We start from the raw sequence: 17,431 nt of genomic DNA, 5'->3' as shown, positions 1-17,431 counted from the left end.
ATTAGTAAGAATCTCATAGTATTAGTAGTAGTGTTACTGTAAGATTCCTAATACTATTCGGTTTACGAATCTCCCTCTATATAAGAAGGGAGGAGTCTAGTCTTCCTCGTTCATCTTGTCTGCAGCTATGACGAGCATGCACAAGAATAGCCTTAGCATCGACTTCGTGGGTCAGGAGAAACCCGGAACCGGAAGCTGTCTCCTTCCCGACGACGTGCTCGCAGAGATCCTCTCCTACCTCCCGGCGAAGACTTTCTTCGGACTCCTATCTGTCTGCAAGACCTTCCACCAGCTCTCGTCAGATTCCCGTTTCCTCCTTTCACAATCATATCGCAGCAAAGCCATCTCCGGATTCTTTGTTAAGTGCTACACTACCTTCAGGTCCTTCCTCCTCGTTGACCCCTGCGCCGATGTGCCCAGAACCAGCCGTCAATTTCTGAGCAAGAACAATGCCTTCATCCTTGGGTCAGCCGGTGGCCTTGTCTTCGTCTTGCATGAGAACAATGGATCGTCCAATGCTATCCGTCATAGCTTGTATGTCTTCAACCCGGCCCGTAGGACTCGGTATCAACTACCCACCCCATCGGGCGAGTGTTCAAGGGGTGGCATCGCGGTGAGCTTCACGAACGATGGCGGTAGAGTGACGAAAGATTATAAGCTGGTCTACCTCTCACCAACCTGTGAATGGAGCTCGTTGCACCATTGCCGGGTCTACGACTCGGTGGCCAAGACATGGACGATGGACAAGCATCTCGACTTTGGAGGGAGGGAACTAGACTTGGATCACCCGGTTGTTTGCGGCGAGACCGTGTTCTGGGCGTCGGACTTGAGATCGTACATGAATATCAACCCATACGTCGTCGGCTTCGACATGAGGACAGAGTGCACGCAGATCATCGCTCTGCCGAAAAGAAGAACCATCGACTCCTCTGACATCATTGGGATCGCCAAGTGGGAGGGAAAGTCGCTTTGCCTGATCCATTACAGTAGGTTTTCTCAGGTGTTCGCTCTGTGGCTTCTGAAGAAGAGAAGCAACGGTGTGTTAATATGGGTGAAGAAGCACGAGATAAGCTTAACCCCGATGGGGTTCAAGGAACCACTCAACGTGAGCTCCGTCACGCTGAGCGAGGTGGCCACTACCACGCTACTTGTTTTCACCGTATATGACGAGGTACACAGCTACAGTATGAAGGATGGAGAAATCAAGAAGCTGGCATCACTGGGATTCTATTACCCATCGTTGATCCCTTATTCTAGTACGCTACGGCCATGCGGTCAACAAGAGGAGTTGTTGGAATGAAGAGACTATTTTATTTCCTATTATGAATACATTACCGTAGATAGAGAAAAGAAGTTGAAAGAAACATTTTCTCCTATTTCCTATTATGTTGTCAATGCTGCACTTAAATATCATGAAATTGTGAGGAAGTTCTTCAGATTGAAATCGAGTTTTTTGTTAATAGATGATTTTTCTGCCGTTCTTGCCTTGATCATCCTGAATGAAACAGCAAGATTACAACATTAAAATTGTTGAGATTCTACAACATATCGTAGAGAAATTCACTTGATTTACTTAATATGCACAGGGTGTTCCAAGTCAAAGACTGCCAAAAAAATAATTCATGTCCTGAAAGAGGAGAGGATTGTTTGGTTGATTCATATGCTTGCATCCCCTACTACTGAGGTTACATCTTGTCGTTCCGCGACTATAACCAATTTGTGTACTCTATACAATCTCATTAGCGAATTCTCCAAGTATGATCGGTGCGACCGCCATCGAGAATACGGCTGCTGTGACGCTTGCGTCGGTGCTAACAAGATCTCTGCAAACCGCACGCTGGTTGGTTTCTCTTTGTTTGTGATCACGCAAAAGTTTGCTGATGTGGTGTTGGGGGATTCGCCCGTAAATCTTCTCCTAATGTGAATTGCTCACGAGAATTAAATGTTTTGACTGAATTTATATCATCTTCCGGCATTTGAGCATTCTCATATCATTAGAAAAAGAAAGGGTGAAATAGTTCTACCGGAAATGTGCTCCACGCTTCACTCGTCGTCCATTGCTCTTGGGCAAAAATGGTCTCGTTGCCTATCGCTTCACTCGTTGTCCATCCTCTACGGCGATCGTGGTGACCGGCGCAAAACATCGATGTATCAACACCTCACAACCCAAGTGAGACGAGGCTGGATGGGTGTCTCATATAGTAGGACCCTGCCACTCCATGCTTTGTTTGCCGCAGGTTGTGTTTTTTTATGTGCTGTGGCAACGACAATGAGCGAGCGACGTAAAACCTTTGCCTCGAGAATCTTTCGTTTTTGTCATTCATTTTCTGTGTGCTATCGTGGTAGTAGTAATGTGCAGAGTGAAACATCGGCCAAGTTGGTTGCCGGTTAATTCCTACACCATTAAATTATAAGGTGTAATGATATAGAGCTTTTATAACTTCTATTTCTCTTCAAAAGCAGCCTAAGAATTTTTCTTTTTTGTTCATGCTATCAAATTAACAACTCAAATGGTGAAATGTAATCCAAGAAGAAATCGATGCTCTTGAGTTTAATCTCAATGCAATCTGTTGATCTTTTTTTACTCGATCTCTTATCTCAAATCAATTTTGTCATTTACTCGGCAAGTTAGATGTCAAAAAGAATAAAATAAAATGTTTTTTAAATAAAAAAGAAATCACCGAAGCCTAATATATATCTTCTTATCCTCGTCCACGTACAAAACTCATCCCCATCTATTTGGCTGAAACAATCCATGTTCATCGTCTATCTAAATTGTTCCAAAACAAAATGAATAATTCTCAAACAGATGAGTTGTTTTGGATTATATTTCATCATGCTCCTTAATTTAAAATAGTTATAATTTGAAGTTAAATATTAATTTTTTTTCTTTTGTTAAAGTTTTTATAAAGATATCGACAAACTAATTTTTGGTGATATAATAGTTTATCTAAAATTTGCCTTTATCTGGTAGTTCACCGATAAAATCATGTCGAACTTTAATATATTTGATGCGCCTATAAAAGACAGGATTCTTATAGATCTACTAGAATTCTTCAAAACTAAATTGTTTGACGTGTGATACTTGTAGCTACGATATATGTCATCTCGGAAGAGATCAAGAGAGCAACACATTCTTATTTTTTAATTATCCATGAAATCACTCGTAAGCCAAAGGCCGAGTATTTTTATTATTATCTACGTAACCAACTCAATCAAACTTAAAATATTTTAATTACTCATAACAAATACGATAATTGAGAGATTCCTCGATATATTTAATAAGAACTCTTTTAATTAGTCCAAAGGTAATATTTATCAGGATTATCTAGGCAGACCCTAATGACTATAGGACCAAGGAGATTGAACTGGCACCCTTGGGGCCTGGAAGGAGGGTGTGTCCTGAGAAGCTAGGCATTGGCATTGGTTACTCTTCACTTTTGGTCGGCTCTAAGGAGAGTGAAGTAGACTTGTCCAAGTGTTTAAAGACATCCCTCGAAATGACGAAGAAGCCTTTGGTTTGTTTATAGGGTCTTCCGAGAAACTGCCAAGGTTTGTATCTGGTGGCTTTCTTGCCCTCATGAGTGATCGATGAGCATAAATCTCGCACAACTTGTTTGACTATAGTCAGCCTAAGCTCCACTTGGTAGAAGACCTCCACACAATGAAATCATCAAATGACTACATACATACAAGAAAGCGGAGGTCACTTGTAAGCTTTCCTCTCTCTAGTCCTCATGATATCATCATCATCATCATCAGCAATATGGTAATGGAATCAGCCTCCATTACCAGATGGCCCCGCTTGGTTCGACGGTCAGGCCCATCGTGGCCTCCCCCCTTTTCCGGCTCTCTTTGCCCTCCCACACCCACACTTCTCTACTGTGCACTCGCAACCCTATGTTTCTTGCGTTAGGCCCCTCTCATGGCCTTCTCCATCGACTCCACCCGCACTGTAAGGTTCCCTCCCTTACAGTGAACCCAGCTATCGTTTCCCTGGTGTCATTGATTTGTACAAAGGAGGGTATACCGATGGACAAATTCTAAAGGTCTTTAAAGTTTAAACGTATTCCAACCATTGAACCATGGGAGGAAGGATGCACTACTATATCTTACGTAGCCAAATTGAGCTCCAAATATAATGATGCATCAAGAAACTAGCATATTTTCTTTAAGATCCGAGTGGGAAAAAGAAGAGCCCAACGCTCTTACACTTGTTTTACTCTCACGATTTAGGGAGGTTATTAGAAAGAGTAAGCTACTATAGTTGGTATCAGGTTCTCGAGGGTGTCCTGTTATCACTTCATAAAGTATCTATTACGACAAGTTACATTATCATATTTAAGTTTTTGAGTTAAATCTAGTGTTTACCTTGTCTAGTTTGATTTAAATTCTCAACATAGAATAAGTGTCAAGGTTCAAAACAAAAAAAAAAAGAGAGGTAGATGTTGGTCACAACTGCATTTTGACCTTCTCAATCATCACACGAATAGGGGAGTGAGTGATCTTAAGAGAATATATAGATATTGAAAGAGGAGCAAAACATAATAATAATAATAATCCCACTTGGTAAGAACTCAAAAGAGTAAAGTAAAATTTTGAGTAAAACCTAGTGCAGCATATCACCTGATTTTTTTTTAATTCTTACTAATGTGAAACATCTTTCAGTGTCTACCCCAACATAAATATTATCTTAACGTTAATAGGGATAATTATGGACCTAAATATAATTAACGAGTATTAAAAGATCATGTCCATAAAAAAGCTATGAAGATTTCTTTGATCTTGCATTAAGTGCACGATTGGAGCATCGGGCCCTCTGAATGTTTCTGTCTGAGTGGATGCATTAGATAGATGTTTTGCTCGATTTGTGCATATTGGTCGCACTGAATGCTTTTATCCTGCAGATACATCGAGCACAGAGGGAAAAAGGAAACATTTAAACGAATGGTACGAATAATATTAGAGATCGGTTAAGGTCCAAACACACGGAAACCCACAAAATTTGACCAACATATTAGATTTGGAAGTTGGTGGACTACGATGATGTGTTTCTCACATATTGTAAATTTAAAAGAAGGAAAATTTTGGATGTCACATCCAAAGCCTACCTCCAAGAGAAAGAACAATATGAATTAGTAATTCACCTGACAACCAGTCTCTGGTAGTTTACTCGATCTTCCCCTCCGTCCCTGAGAAGACATACTAATGCAACAGAAACTCATGTTGCATACTGGCGCAGTCCAAGGCCTTCTGCTGAAGGCAGCCTTGATTCCCCTGTATCTATTCTCAAATCGATTAGGATAAAAGAAAATGGGTTACAGAAGAAATTATGATGAAACAGATACTTCCACCAGTTATGTTCCAATTACAAACCATCCAGTTATGTTTTTTTGTCATCTCTCATCTGCTTACAGTATACAAGAACTGATGGAACTACCACCTGTTCAATGGTCAGACAAAGGGCAAATCCAAAATTATTACAGTCGATGCAGATACAATGAGACGCAAAAACCGCGGATCTGATACTCAGCGTACCATCCAAATTACATGATCAAGTGCGAGGCAGCAGTGAGACAAGTAGAGATCAATCTACCTCTGAGCTCATATTGCTGCCAACTTTCTGTCACACCCCTCTGTCAGTGAATGCAAAATGATGAATATCCATCCGAACATGAAAATGCTTAAGCAGCAAGTTCTGAGCTTGTGCCTACGCCTGCATTTCTGTTCATACTTCTCTATGTGATCAAATATTGGATTAATGTGTCTGATTGAATGGATAAGAAAAAAACTGAATATATTCTTGCAAACCTTCCGCAGGGATATATACCAAAATCCAGGGCCCCTTATGTACCACTTCACAACTTAATAAAAAGCAGAATTAATTGTATGGTCTGTGAACTTGCTTTCAGTACTTGATGACATGGTGCCGTAGCCAAAGTTCGTACATTACCATGTGGAATGCATCGTATGGTATTGGAGGTGAGTGCCATTCAAAGTGCTTCTGAACCTGAAAACAGACCAAAAGTAAAATAAGGGAAAGAAAATTAAAACATGAAAGCAATTGGTGGCATTTGAAGTCTTATGATGCTATTAAATGTAACCCTTCTTTAAGACAGGCATTACAATTGTTACTTGTCAATAATTATATTTATTTCCTTTAATGGAGCATGTCTTTCATATACCATTTACACAAAACTTGTGTCATATGTTGATAATTCAAGATACTGCATACAGAAAGTTCTACTTGCCATCTACCAAGCTCAAAAGTCTGAATTAAGCAGGGGGGAAGATCAAACTAGTGTTTCACATACTACAAAAATGAAACAACAGATAGGACAAAGCAAAAGTGTTAAACTGTGCAATTTAACAAGCAAAGTGATCTGAATGATGCTTTGGATCAAATGCCACAAACACAGTAGTCGTGATTTTCCAAGGGGCTAGCAGATAACATGGATGCCAGTTACAAAGAAACAAACATGCTTCCCTTAGATATCTAGGTTTAGTTCTTCACAAACCAAGGCTTCAGCAGAGCCTATTCTTTTTTATTCTTTTAACAAAAGAAAATATTGTTTTCGTGCATATATATTAATATTTGGGATTAACTGTTGCATTCTTGTGTTCTTCTAGAAAGCCACAAACTAGAGTCTCACATAAAGCTTGTTTAGAATGAACATTTAATCCATACTTCATCTCTCTGCGACCATTGACCACAGACCACACACTCTCACTCCCCTAAATACAAGGATATGGTCTCAACTTACAAGATTCTACGAGAATCTCAAATGTGCAGTAACTTGAAACACACCACCACTTTCCTTCAAAAATCAGCACCAGCACCTTGCAAGAGATATCTTTCTGATCCTGAACTTCAAGAATATCAAGAAGATATATATATATATACATATATATATATATATACATACATACATACATATATATATATACATACATACATACATATATATATATATACATACATACATACATACATACATACATACATATATATATATATATATATATATATATATATATATATATATATATATATATATGTCCTTTGTCAAATGCCTCAAGCATCCACTTTATGATGATGGAGGATCAATATAGGTCTCCAGTTAAAACAAAAGGACCACTAAAATTTATTTATTGACAATCCCCCAAGTTCTCGTCTCCTATACAGCCTAATATCTCTTCAATCTCAAATTATGACAAAATCCATCACAAGAAAACTACAGAAACAGTGAAGAATGAAGTAAGAAACATTCAAGTGGTGATATGACAATATAACTATGCATAGAGTCATCACATATTTGAAGCAAATAAAATATTTAAGAGTCTAAGATTTCACAAATAGAAGCAAATAAAACATTTTACATTTTTCAATAGAAGTTACACCTCTTGTAACTTTTCTCTTTTTATAAGACAAACACAAGGAAAATCCTGAAATAATTGAGAATCAAAGTACTCTTCATGTTCTTCTCAACACGATAAGTTCACCACAAAGGACATGAGAGTCAGATATTACGGCTCGTCATTAGCTCTTTATTAGCAGCATTTCCTCCTATTTTATCTTTGCTGATTTCTGATGCCTCATCTTGAAGCAACTTGGGATTTAGAGAGTCCATATTAAAAAAGACAATGAACTTTGATTGCATGGAACATACAGATATTTTCAGTATAACAACTAAAAGTAGAGCAAAACACACCACTAGTTCTTGATCTTTGGGGCAAATTTTAATTAGATCTCTAGCTTCAACTTTCGCCAATAGACTTCCTAAAGTTTTAAGTAATTTCCATCAAGTCATAGTATCAACTTTCATCCATGAACCTTAAGGAAAGTTGGCCTTGTTGCATAATAAGATCTGACTTTCCAACTTGGCATAGACAACAAAAAATTTTAGAGGTATAATTAGACTTGCCTTGCCTTGATTTATAATGGGCACGTTGTGCAACATCTTTTGTTAAAGCTCTTACCAGGATGGCAGATCGAGTCCTAATGTGCAACCACAATTCAGCTTTTCATCAAGGCTTAAATGAAAGCTGACGGCAGGATATGATTGTATCTTTTGTTAACATTTAGTGTCAATTGGAAAACATTGGAAGTTTATCTGCACAACTGAAATTTTCTCCAAAGTTCAACTAGCGATATAATTTGCTGATAGAATTGGGTTTAAGCACTTCTCCAGCCAGTCGATCTTATGTCTCATTACTAGAAATTAATGATGGCATACCTCAACTAAGTGCTCATGCAACTCAACAAACTTCTCATGTGGTATGGACTTCAGAATAGACTTAAGCTGGTAGACATCACTCTCCTTGAGTATAACAGAGAACTTCTGCCAGTCAAGGATGTCATTAAATGGCAGATCATAGTAATTGGATATAATTACTGCAAATTGGAAAAATGAACTCTGGTTAGCAAACTGCACTTATGTAGAAAACAACAGCAGATAACAAATTCAAATGAACTAGGACTACATGATGATAATATATCCATCTACCTGAGTAATTAAATGATGGGGTTCTAACCTGGAATACATCCATAGTGAATGGAGTCTGCTATGCGAGCACTGTTGACTTGGGAACCACCTGGACATATGCAGAACTTCGACCTGTAGAACTGCTTCTGATAGACCAACTCTCCAGTAGCTCTGCTTATGCGATTATTGCTAATGGCAAGCTCTGTGTCATTCTCCCATACACGAGCTAATATGACTCTTATCTTTGAGTTTCTATGGCCTGCCCAAAATCCAAGTATAGTCCTGGTGTTTGTGTAAGGGTTCAAGAAAAGCAAGTTATCAGTGCATGGTCATTGTCTTTTATTCTAAGGTCACAATGAATTGACTAGGCTTTGAGGCAAACAAGTATGCTAACTGAACTATAGGTTAACACCTTTAGAAATGCAGATAAAACACTTTTTGGTGCACTCCTCAAATTGCAACAATGAAAATAATTGAAGTTAAATAAATCAATATATATGTACAACACAATGCCAGTATATTAATCAGCATTGGATGTAAATACAGAAGCTGGATCATGTAGGTTGGTATAACGCGATTAACCCAATGATCAATAACATAAATCCCCAGCTATAACTGTCACATGATGTCTATTACCTGTGCCCTAGAACCAATCATGTAAAAGAAACATCTGCTCAAGTCAGGTTTCAACCTGTTCTCAATATCATTTCCTCCTGATGGCAGAGCAAATGGCTGCAGCACTTGGGGAAGAGCTATATCCTTGTGTGGGATGTAACCAACATCATAGCTTGGCGAACAGACAACCCGAATTGAATTCTTGACAACCATTTGAAGTCCTTCAAATGCTCTCACACCAACATCATGGCAAGTTACAAAAAAGTGATCTGCACCCATGGTTCTATTCCAATATGGATATTTACTTATCAAGCTTTCAACATAATTTTGAACTATGATGGTCATATTCTCATATGATATGCCCTGCAAAACAGAAAAAAAAAATGTACAAAGGAAAAAGATCAACCAAAATGCAGTAAAAGCCTTCTTGTTCAGCAAACAAACTACGACCATATCCAAATTTGATAGACAATTTTCCCAAATGACTGTAACATCATCCCATGTAAAAATAATTTGTAGGACCTACTCTTTGATGCATCCATAGTTCATAGAAAACGTAAACATTCTGGCATGACGTGCATAAATGAAAGTCTGAAACATGCCCATCATCAGTGAGTATATTATACTTCTCTTCGACATAGTTAACTAGAATGGGTATGGTAGAACACTATAATTGATCCAACATTATGTTCTTCTTGTATTGGCTGAGCCTATAGAGTTTTCTGAATCCATTGTGAGTCATTTAAACTAAAATTATAATCATTTGCCCGTAGGAGGTAAAGGTTTTTGGCAGAGCATATTCACATATTGTAGGACCTACTTTTTGATGCATCCATAATTTATAGAAAACGTAAACATTCTGGCATGACATGCATAAATGAACGTCTGAAACATACCATCATCAGTGAGTATATTATACTTCTCTTCGACATAGTTAACTGGAATAGGTACGGTAGAACCCTATAATTGATCCAACATTATGTTGTTCTTGTATTGGCTGAGCCTCTAGAGTTCTCTGAATCAGTTGAGAGTCATTTAAACTAAAACTATAATCAGTTGCCTGTAGGAGGTACAGGTTTTTGGCAGAGAATATTCACATATTGGATTCGTTCTTTCGGTCCCTTTCCTATTGCAATTACGGACCATATATATAACACACCTAGTAAATATACCACATTAAATCACATACGAAACCTTGTACAACCAAAATGATGTAATGATAATACTTAGTGCTAACTAGTAAGCTGAAAGTATCCTAGATGAAGGAAAGAATCAAAAGTGCATAGATACAGAGGTTACAGTGACAATAAAAAGATGTGGAACGAAGCACAAAGATCTCGAAAACTCTAACCTTCCCTCTCATCTTATGGCACGATATGGGCACAAAGAACAGGTCGGCCTGATCGGCATCCTCCGTCCGGAAGCGGCTCTCGCGGATGTTCTGGAAGAAGTACCCCTCGCTGGAGTACTTCCCAGTCAGCTTCCGCGGTGTCTGGAAGTACGTATTCGGATCCCCATCCGGGTAGATAAAAACCTTAAATTTCCTGTCCATCTCCGCGTAGTTCTTCAAGAAGACGTCCGGGGAGTGGTAGATCGAGGAAGGGGCCAGCATCCGGCTGGAAAGATCGCTGGAAACTTCGGCCACAGCCACCTTCAGCATCAAGAATCAGTGACATTGCAGGAAATGAAAGAACAGAAGGAGAATACGACACAAAATAGAGAGAGATCTTCTTGTTATACTTCGAGTACCTCCGGGGAGGGAAATTGGGGAGACGAGCGGAGGGATCTGAGAGAGAGGAGGCTGAAGCAGATCAGGGTAAGGGCAGCGACAGCGAGGAGAGAGCGCTGGATAGAGCAGGCGGCCGTGGCCGCGGAGGGCAGCGGCTTTCCGGCCATCGGTCGCCAAGAACTCTCTGCGAAGGTATCGAGGGTTGCAAGATGGAGGCCAGTGTCCGAGAGGAGAGTGCACAAGGATGGAGGAGAAAAGCCAAAGGGTGGCTGAGCTGGTGGGGGTGCAACCAAGCCAAGTTTGAACCAGGCTTTCCTTGTTCGAGCTCGGGCTGAGATCAGGTTCGAGCCCGAACTGTGTCAACGTATCGTAAGGAAACTATTGATCTGGTAATTTCACCGGGAATTAGAAGTTATGTGGGTTGTTTGATTGAACTCACTCCACAATGATTAGGATCCGACGAAGGATCGAAGAGGAAGAGGAAACGACGACGAAGGAAGAAGAAGAAGAATACTAATCATAGAGGAGGAGAGCTCGTTCTCCGCCACCTTCTCTCGGTACCTCCCTCGAGCCGACGCCGCCGTCCCAGCGTCGTCATCTTCTCCGGCCTCGACACGCCTTGGCCGACCTCCACAGGTATTTGGATCATAATGTTCCTATAAATACTATGAAATTAGTTATATAGCTCATCTTGCAACTAGCATTATTTGTAATACAATCTATTTTATGGATCATAAAAGAATTTTTCTATTAATTTTTTACCAGAAAACCAATTTTGACAAACAAAAAAAAAACCAATTTTTTTTTTCTGAAAAATGATGTTTTAGGCGAGATTAGTACATTTTGACCTGCGGAACGAACACAACACTAGAGCTTTTGTAGTGTAGAGAGACAAAAGAAGTCAAGGGAGTTGGATGTCAAACGGCAACTAGCAACTGGGAGTGCGAGGATAATGGTGTTGCGTTAGAGATAATTCAAGAGAGTTGAGTTACTTGCCTTGTAGTCGAAGCCCATCAAAACCCAATTCGTCGTTTCACCTTTAAAAGTTCTTGATTCATCCTTGGTTGCCTTCCTCTTTTTTGGCCTCTTCCTTCGTTCAAGTTCATTGTCTATTTTAGATTTTTGTTTAATAAACTTATTAAGATTTAGTGTTCGAAGTTTAAGTTCATCATTGTCCTCATCACTTGAGTCATGCTCGGTATTCATTTGTCCGACCAACCTTTGTCAACAAAAGCTCTCTACACAACACTAGAGCTTTTGTAGTGTAGAGAGACAAAAGAAGTCAAGGGAGTTGGATGCCAAACGGCAACTAGCAACTGGGAGTGCGAGGATAATGGTGTTGCGTTAGAGATAATTCAAGAGAGTTGAGTTACTTGCCTTGTAGTCGAAGCCCATCAAAACCCAATTCGTCGTTTCACCTTTGGAAGTTCTTGATTCATCCTTGGTTGTCTTCCTCTTTTTTGGCCTCTTCCTTCATTCAAATTCATTGTCTATTTTAGATTTTTGTTTAATAAACTTATTAAGATTTAGTGTTCGAAGTTCAAGTTCATCATTGTCCTCATCACTTGAGTCATGCTCGGTATTCATTTGTCCGACCAACCTTTGTCAACAAGAGCTTTGTTCATGAGCTTTATTTTTCCGGCCCCCCCCCCCTCCCTTTTTGGGTTACTGCTAAAAGTACAGATTTTAATATGACATTGTCGATGAAGTTTTGACACAGCTTGCACCGGCATTCCATCTAAAAGATGCTTATTCTTTAAAAGGACATATTAAAGCGTGACCATGCAAATGTCCAAAAATACATCAACATTAGACTATCAATACAATACGCAAGCAACTTAATCATTGGAAACTCTGTAACAGACAAATGTGCAAAACAATCATAGGATTCAAGACTATCGTAATAATCCAATTGATGAGATAAATTTTGGTCAAAATTTAAGCTACTTCAATTTCATGAACAGCTTATAAATGATTCTGTCAACTCCTGCTACATCACTAACTGCAGTAACTGGGTGCTCCACCATACAACAACTGCAGATGCCATGCCATGATCATTTGTTATGGTGCCTGAAATCTAGTGGTAGCTATAGACTTTTTATCTTTCTGGGATGAACAACAGGAAAAAGTAATTGCTGATGGTTTCGGAAATCATGTTTTATTTTGACATTCCTGTGCCAGTATAGCAAGCAAAGGGAAACAAGATGCCAATGCAAAAGTAAATATTATTTCCACCTATTTTTATGGAGCTACATAAGACGATTCCAGAAGATACTTAGCAATGCAATGAGACTAACGAAACAAATTCTGATTTCGCCCTTCCCTTCGACCGTATGTTAATTGCAAAGTGCTCTGGGTGTTTCCGTAGCAGCATCAATAGGCCAAACCAAGGTCTACCTTCTGTTTCACTTTCAGGATAGTCTTCCGTTGTCAAGTATCTTCTTACTCGGCTGTGATGCCATACATCACCATATATTTCAAACAACTGGATCAGAAGAAAAGTAAAAATATTAGAACATGACAAATTTAAGATTAGGTATCTACTAAAGATGAGCAGTTAATCAGCAACAAGTTATTGATATAAGATTTGTAAATAGTGATCTTGTATCAGATGAACAAAATACCTGGAAAATGATTAACCGTTCAATAATTTGATAGTCATAGACAATAACTCAACCATGGGATATCTTAACTGTGACAAATTTTAGAGACTCACAGGAAATCTTTAGAAACAATAAGGCTTTAACTAAATATTTTAAGACAGCAAAACTAACAAAACAGATAAAAACCATTCTTCAATCAAACAATTATACAATGTGCAGGAATTGTCAAAAGTTTTCTGTAGCATTACATTTTATATTCCCCTGAACCAACTTTTCTTAGCAGAATTCAATTGGCGAGCACCAATTCATCCATGATGTCTGTTTCAAATTATAACTAATATCATCTATCTTTAGTGACCACCCGAGCAGAACAGGGACAAAAGAGATATGCAGCAAGAGATATATGAGGAAGCCTGTTAAAAGTTTACTTGCTCCAGTATGAGATATGCAACATGGTCTTCACTGTATCTGAAACCTTCAAAATGGCATACAATTAGATGATATTCTGATGAGAGAGAAAAACAATCAATTTTATGCTCTAGCTGCTCAAAATCTATTATCATTTGTGGTGACCATTATAAGATTTCCATGTTGATAATCCTGATTTTAGAATTTAGTATCCACTTCTATCTATATCTAAGTCCATATCCTCTAAAAAAATATATGGGCAAACTTGAATAATGAGATCTATTAATTGTGTAACAATATACAAATCACGACCATGTTACCAATATCATATATGTGTCAACACAAAAAATGTACTTAATTCACTTATGTTTTTTGGCAAGTTTTGTAACATTCTGGATGTTCAAAACCTAGTTTAGCCCTCTACAAGTAATATAAAGTTTACATACTACTAATTTTTCTATCATAATAATTCAAAGTGAGGTGGGCAATGATAGGTTTAGGATGAGGATGGGGGATAACACAGGTGTGCCGAGTGATCCTTCTAAAAACACATATTAACTAAGTACAGATGAACCCAAGATAGGTGGAGAGACTGTAATTTGCCCGATCAATATCATCATCAATATTGCAAACGTATGTTTAGGTGGTTAACCTACACCTGAACCAAACCCAAGTGGGTTGAGTATGGGTTTGCATTTTCTGAACCCAATCAAATCTGCCCTATCTCTCTATCTGAACCTGAAGCTGACCGCATCTAGCAACCCCAAGAATCCACTGTAACTCCTACTATTTGATTACCTTGTCAAAATTAAAACTTACTAACCAGAAAATTGAATGGAATGGCCTATCAAGTTGATGTTACCGGTACTAATTTCCTTACTTTCACATGCAAGAATTTTTCATCTTTGCAACTCAGAGCATCAAGTTATCACGAAGATACCCATTTAAACTCCTTAATAATCTCCAAAGTGCGATAAAAATTCTTGAAACCTTATAACTCTACTGTCTTCTTGGGTGTAGATCTAATGTAGGCTTTCTTCTCAAGTTTCATTGTGAATAAGTAAAATCAACCATCAAAATGTCTAGTTTACCAAAGATAAAAATGTGCATGGGACTGGCTCCGCTTACATGAATATAATAGAAATGATAAAGAATCCAAGAAAAGATGATGACTTTCTTTTTTGGTTGCTGCATCCTTATACATTTCTATATTAGTCACTAATTCCAATTAGATATGTTCATGTAGTAGTAAGCATTAAGCAATAGCATGGTCCTGCACTAGGAAATCACAACAAATCAGCCAACCACTTCTTGTGACTATGATTAGCCTTTTTTTTCCCCACAGAAATGCAAATATAAAAGCCTACTGTAATACACAGAGTAACTCAAAGAAGCACAATCATTTGCCAGATCAGTTATCATCTAACCTTTGCATGAAGTTTTTCCATAGGCAACCATTCTCCTGGGCCACAAAGATTAGATAGCAAAGTCGTCACAGATGAGATGACATCTTTCTCTTCCAATTGCAGGAGTTGTTGATTGTCCGCTTCTCTGTCAGCCCTTGACCTTGTCTCGGGCTTCTTCACTGTCAGGTATATTGCCAAATTCTTAGTGGAACTTTCAATACGACAGTGAAATTTGATTAAAGGTTTAAATAGAGTGGGATGCTTGATAATCTCCTTCGTATCATTCAAGTACTTATATGCTTAACGGCATCAAGGTAATATGAGTATGATTATATGGCATCTTGAACAGCTATACAGCTTTATAATGACAAAATATACCTTGCTTAAAATCTAGCTCGATGTGGATACGAGGGATATGAGAACCTGAACTGGTATCGAGACCCATCAGCCAAATATTCTGTGAAAATGGAAGCTTATCTACCAAAACAAATTTGGAAGTACATCTTTTCTGAAAAAGGAAGGGTGACCGAATAGCTATGGCGCAAGGAACATAATTTTCTTGTTTTTAATTTTAATTTTTTAATTTTTCTTTTCTATTAATTTGAGGTTCTATAAAATAGAGGGAAAGGGTTGTACTCTTAAATATGGTTAACTGTATATGATTTAACTTTTCCTGTAATATATGAGTCATGAGTGTTTCAAGGCTACATTTATAGAAATGACTCCTAGAAAATAAGTGCATTAATAAATCAGCAATGTCAAATATTCCAATTTTACCAAATTTCATTTCCGAATTATAACTTTTTTGATCGGTCCTAAGACTTTTCTTGTCATTGGTTCTAGATTGGTTATCTATCCATTGACAATCCAAGAACAGAACACAGAAATATAGTGCAACAATGGCAAGTATTGATGTTATTTACTAAGAAGCAATGAAAAAGAAGAGGGTTTTGATACTGACCCGAGTGTCGCAGTGGTGCAGCCTCCTCGGCCCTACCAAATTCCTCCACATTCTCCTCACCAAGATCCCTCCTCCGCCTCTTCCCTGAACTACCAACTACTGCACGCCTAGCCTCATCTTCCCCTGCTTCCTCCTCATATTCCTCCTCTTCCTCGGCATCACCACCATGCACCTCATTCCCGTAGTCGCGCGGCCTGGCACGGCCAGCGGTTGGCGCGAGAGCGGCAGGGGGCTGGCAGCGGGGGACGGGACCAGCGGCAAAGACGGAGCGGGAAGGGAGGAGGAAGTAGAACCGCTTTTCCCCCATCTGGAGGAGGTCCTGAGAGTCGAGCTCGACGGGTGGGTCGCCGGGAGCGTGGGGTACGCCCTCGACAAAACAGCCGTTCTTGCCGAGGACCTCGAGGGCGAAGCGGCGACGAGGGAAGTCGTAGAAGATGCGGGCGTGGCGGCGGGATATGCTCATGCCGCCGCCGATGGAGGCGAGGTCGACGTCCACCTCCGACGTCTTGCTGTTGCGGCCCAGCACGATCGAGTACGTCTGCATGTAGTACTCGAAGTCGTCGCCCTGGAGCTTGGCGAACGCAACCACAGCTTCCTCGGGGGCAGCGATTTCGTCTCCACCGCGGCCCCCGGCAGCGTTGCTTCGGCCCTTAGCCATCGCTTCGGTAATCGAGCGCTGGAACGAGCCGGCTATCTCTTTTGGGGTGAGAAGAAAGAGTATCTCCCCGTCGTGGTGGACTCCTCCCTCCGTCGTTCTTTTAGGTTTAGCCCAAGTCGAAGGACTTTGACCTAAACATTGGGGTCCGACACAAACTCAATGTTGACCAATTTGCTTATCCAAAGTCAGATTTTTTTTTTTTGGTATTTATATTTAAGCGAATTCGCCCAGAAAGAAACTTCTAATTTTGATTTTTTTTTTTCCCCATAACGTGGCGAAAATTTTCGACAGAACACTTTTTGTTTTTCCAGAAATGATTGCTTTATCCCCCCGTCGATCACTGCCCTTCATCGTAAATAGATGGAATATTTAATAAATTAATCGTTAATTAGACATAAAACGTCATCATTATTCTAATGTCTGGTTAGAAACATTGACCATAATGCATCCACCAATATCATGATACAATTATAAGCATATTTCAAAGGGGAAGAAAAATCATATACTAACTAGTTTTTGCCATCGACATCGATTGTGAGGTGATGAACAATGGCCACATAGCACA

General features: G+C 39.3%; 3 protein-coding genes across 5 annotated transcripts; 1 reads left to right on the top strand and 2 right to left on the bottom strand.

Moving 5' to 3' along the window:
- The first annotated feature begins 127 nt into the window (after window positions 1–127).
- LOC135641394 (F-box protein At5g49610-like) lies at window positions 128–1,300 on the top strand. The gene has a single exon (XM_065156752.1). The coding sequence runs from the start codon at window positions 128–130 to the stop codon at window positions 1,298–1,300; it is 1,173 nt and encodes a 390-aa protein (XP_065012824.1).
- Window positions 1,301–5,330: 4,030 nt separating this feature from the next.
- LOC135640025 (probable glycosyltransferase At5g03795) lies at window positions 5,331–11,389 on the bottom strand. Of its 3 annotated transcripts, XR_010497130.1 has the most exons (7): window positions 10,842–11,389; window positions 10,453–10,752; window positions 9,178–9,464; window positions 8,536–8,768; window positions 8,238–8,395; window positions 5,812–6,010; window positions 5,331–5,724 (listed from the first exon to the last, which is right to left on the bottom strand). XR_010497130.1 is itself a non-coding variant. In XM_065154103.1 (6 exons), the coding sequence occupies exons 1-6, from the start codon at window positions 10,995–10,997 to the stop codon at window positions 5,909–5,911; spliced, it is 1,236 nt and encodes a 411-aa protein (XP_065010175.1). In that variant the 5' UTR covers window positions 10,998–11,388; the 3' UTR covers window positions 5,331–5,908. The 3 variants fall into 3 exon arrangements, 2 of the variants coding, with proteins under 2 accessions (XP_065010175.1, XP_065010176.1); XM_065154103.1 differs by having other exon boundaries at window positions 5,331–6,010; window positions 10,842–11,388; XM_065154104.1 differs by having other exon boundaries at window positions 5,331–6,010; window positions 10,851–11,378.
- Window positions 11,390–12,954: 1,565 nt separating this feature from the next.
- Window positions 12,955–17,001, bottom strand: LOC103988658 (FHA domain-containing protein FHA2). The gene is made up of 3 exons (XM_009407258.3): window positions 16,209–17,001; window positions 15,269–15,426; window positions 12,955–13,315 (listed from the first exon to the last, which is right to left on the bottom strand). The coding sequence occupies exons 1-3, from the start codon at window positions 16,864–16,866 to the stop codon at window positions 13,106–13,108; spliced, it is 1,026 nt and encodes a 341-aa protein (XP_009405533.2). The 5' UTR covers window positions 16,867–17,001; the 3' UTR covers window positions 12,955–13,105.
- Between the last annotated feature and the right edge of the window lie 430 nt (window positions 17,002–17,431).

Source organism: Musa acuminata, chromosome BXJ3-6 (assembly GCF_036884655.1).
Source record: "Musa acuminata AAA Group cultivar baxijiao chromosome BXJ3-6, Cavendish_Baxijiao_AAA, whole genome shotgun sequence".
NCBI classification, from domain to species: domain Eukaryota; kingdom Viridiplantae; phylum Streptophyta; class Magnoliopsida; order Zingiberales; family Musaceae; genus Musa; species Musa acuminata.
The sequence above is the reverse complement of the archived record's forward strand: the minus strand, read 5'-3'. Positions and strand labels throughout refer to the sequence as shown.

What these genes read in the sequence shown, in the direction of transcription:
- LOC135641394 (XM_065156752.1), top strand. Translation starts at nt 128, where the DNA reads ATGACGAGCATGCACAAGAATAGCCTTAGCATCGACTTCGTGGGTCAG.
- LOC135640025 (XM_065154103.1), bottom strand. Translation starts at nt 10,997, where the DNA reads ATGGCCGGAAAGCCGCTGCCCTCCGCGGCCACGGCCGCCTGCTCTATC. An exon ending in GGAAATGATATTGAGAACAG is followed by an intron (nt 8,769 to 9,177) that starts GTTGAAACCTGA and finishes CACAAACACCAG; the next exon opens with GACTATACTTGGATTTTGGG. An exon ending in TCACTATGGATGTATTCCAG is followed by an intron (nt 8,396 to 8,535) that starts GTTAGAACCCCA and finishes TCCAATTTGCAG; the next exon opens with TAATTATATCCAATTACTAT.
- LOC103988658 (XM_009407258.3), bottom strand. Translation starts at nt 16,866, where the DNA reads ATGGCTAAGGGCCGAAGCAACGCTGCCGGGGGCCGCGGTGGAGACGAA. An exon ending in TGCACCACTGCGACACTCGG is followed by an intron (nt 15,427 to 16,208) that starts GTCAGTATCAAA and finishes TATACCTGACAG; the next exon opens with TGAAGAAGCCCGAGACAAGG. An exon ending in TGGAAAAACTTCATGCAAAG is followed by an intron (nt 13,316 to 15,268) that starts GTTAGATGATAA and finishes CTTCTGATCCAG; the next exon opens with TTGTTTGAAATATATGGTGA.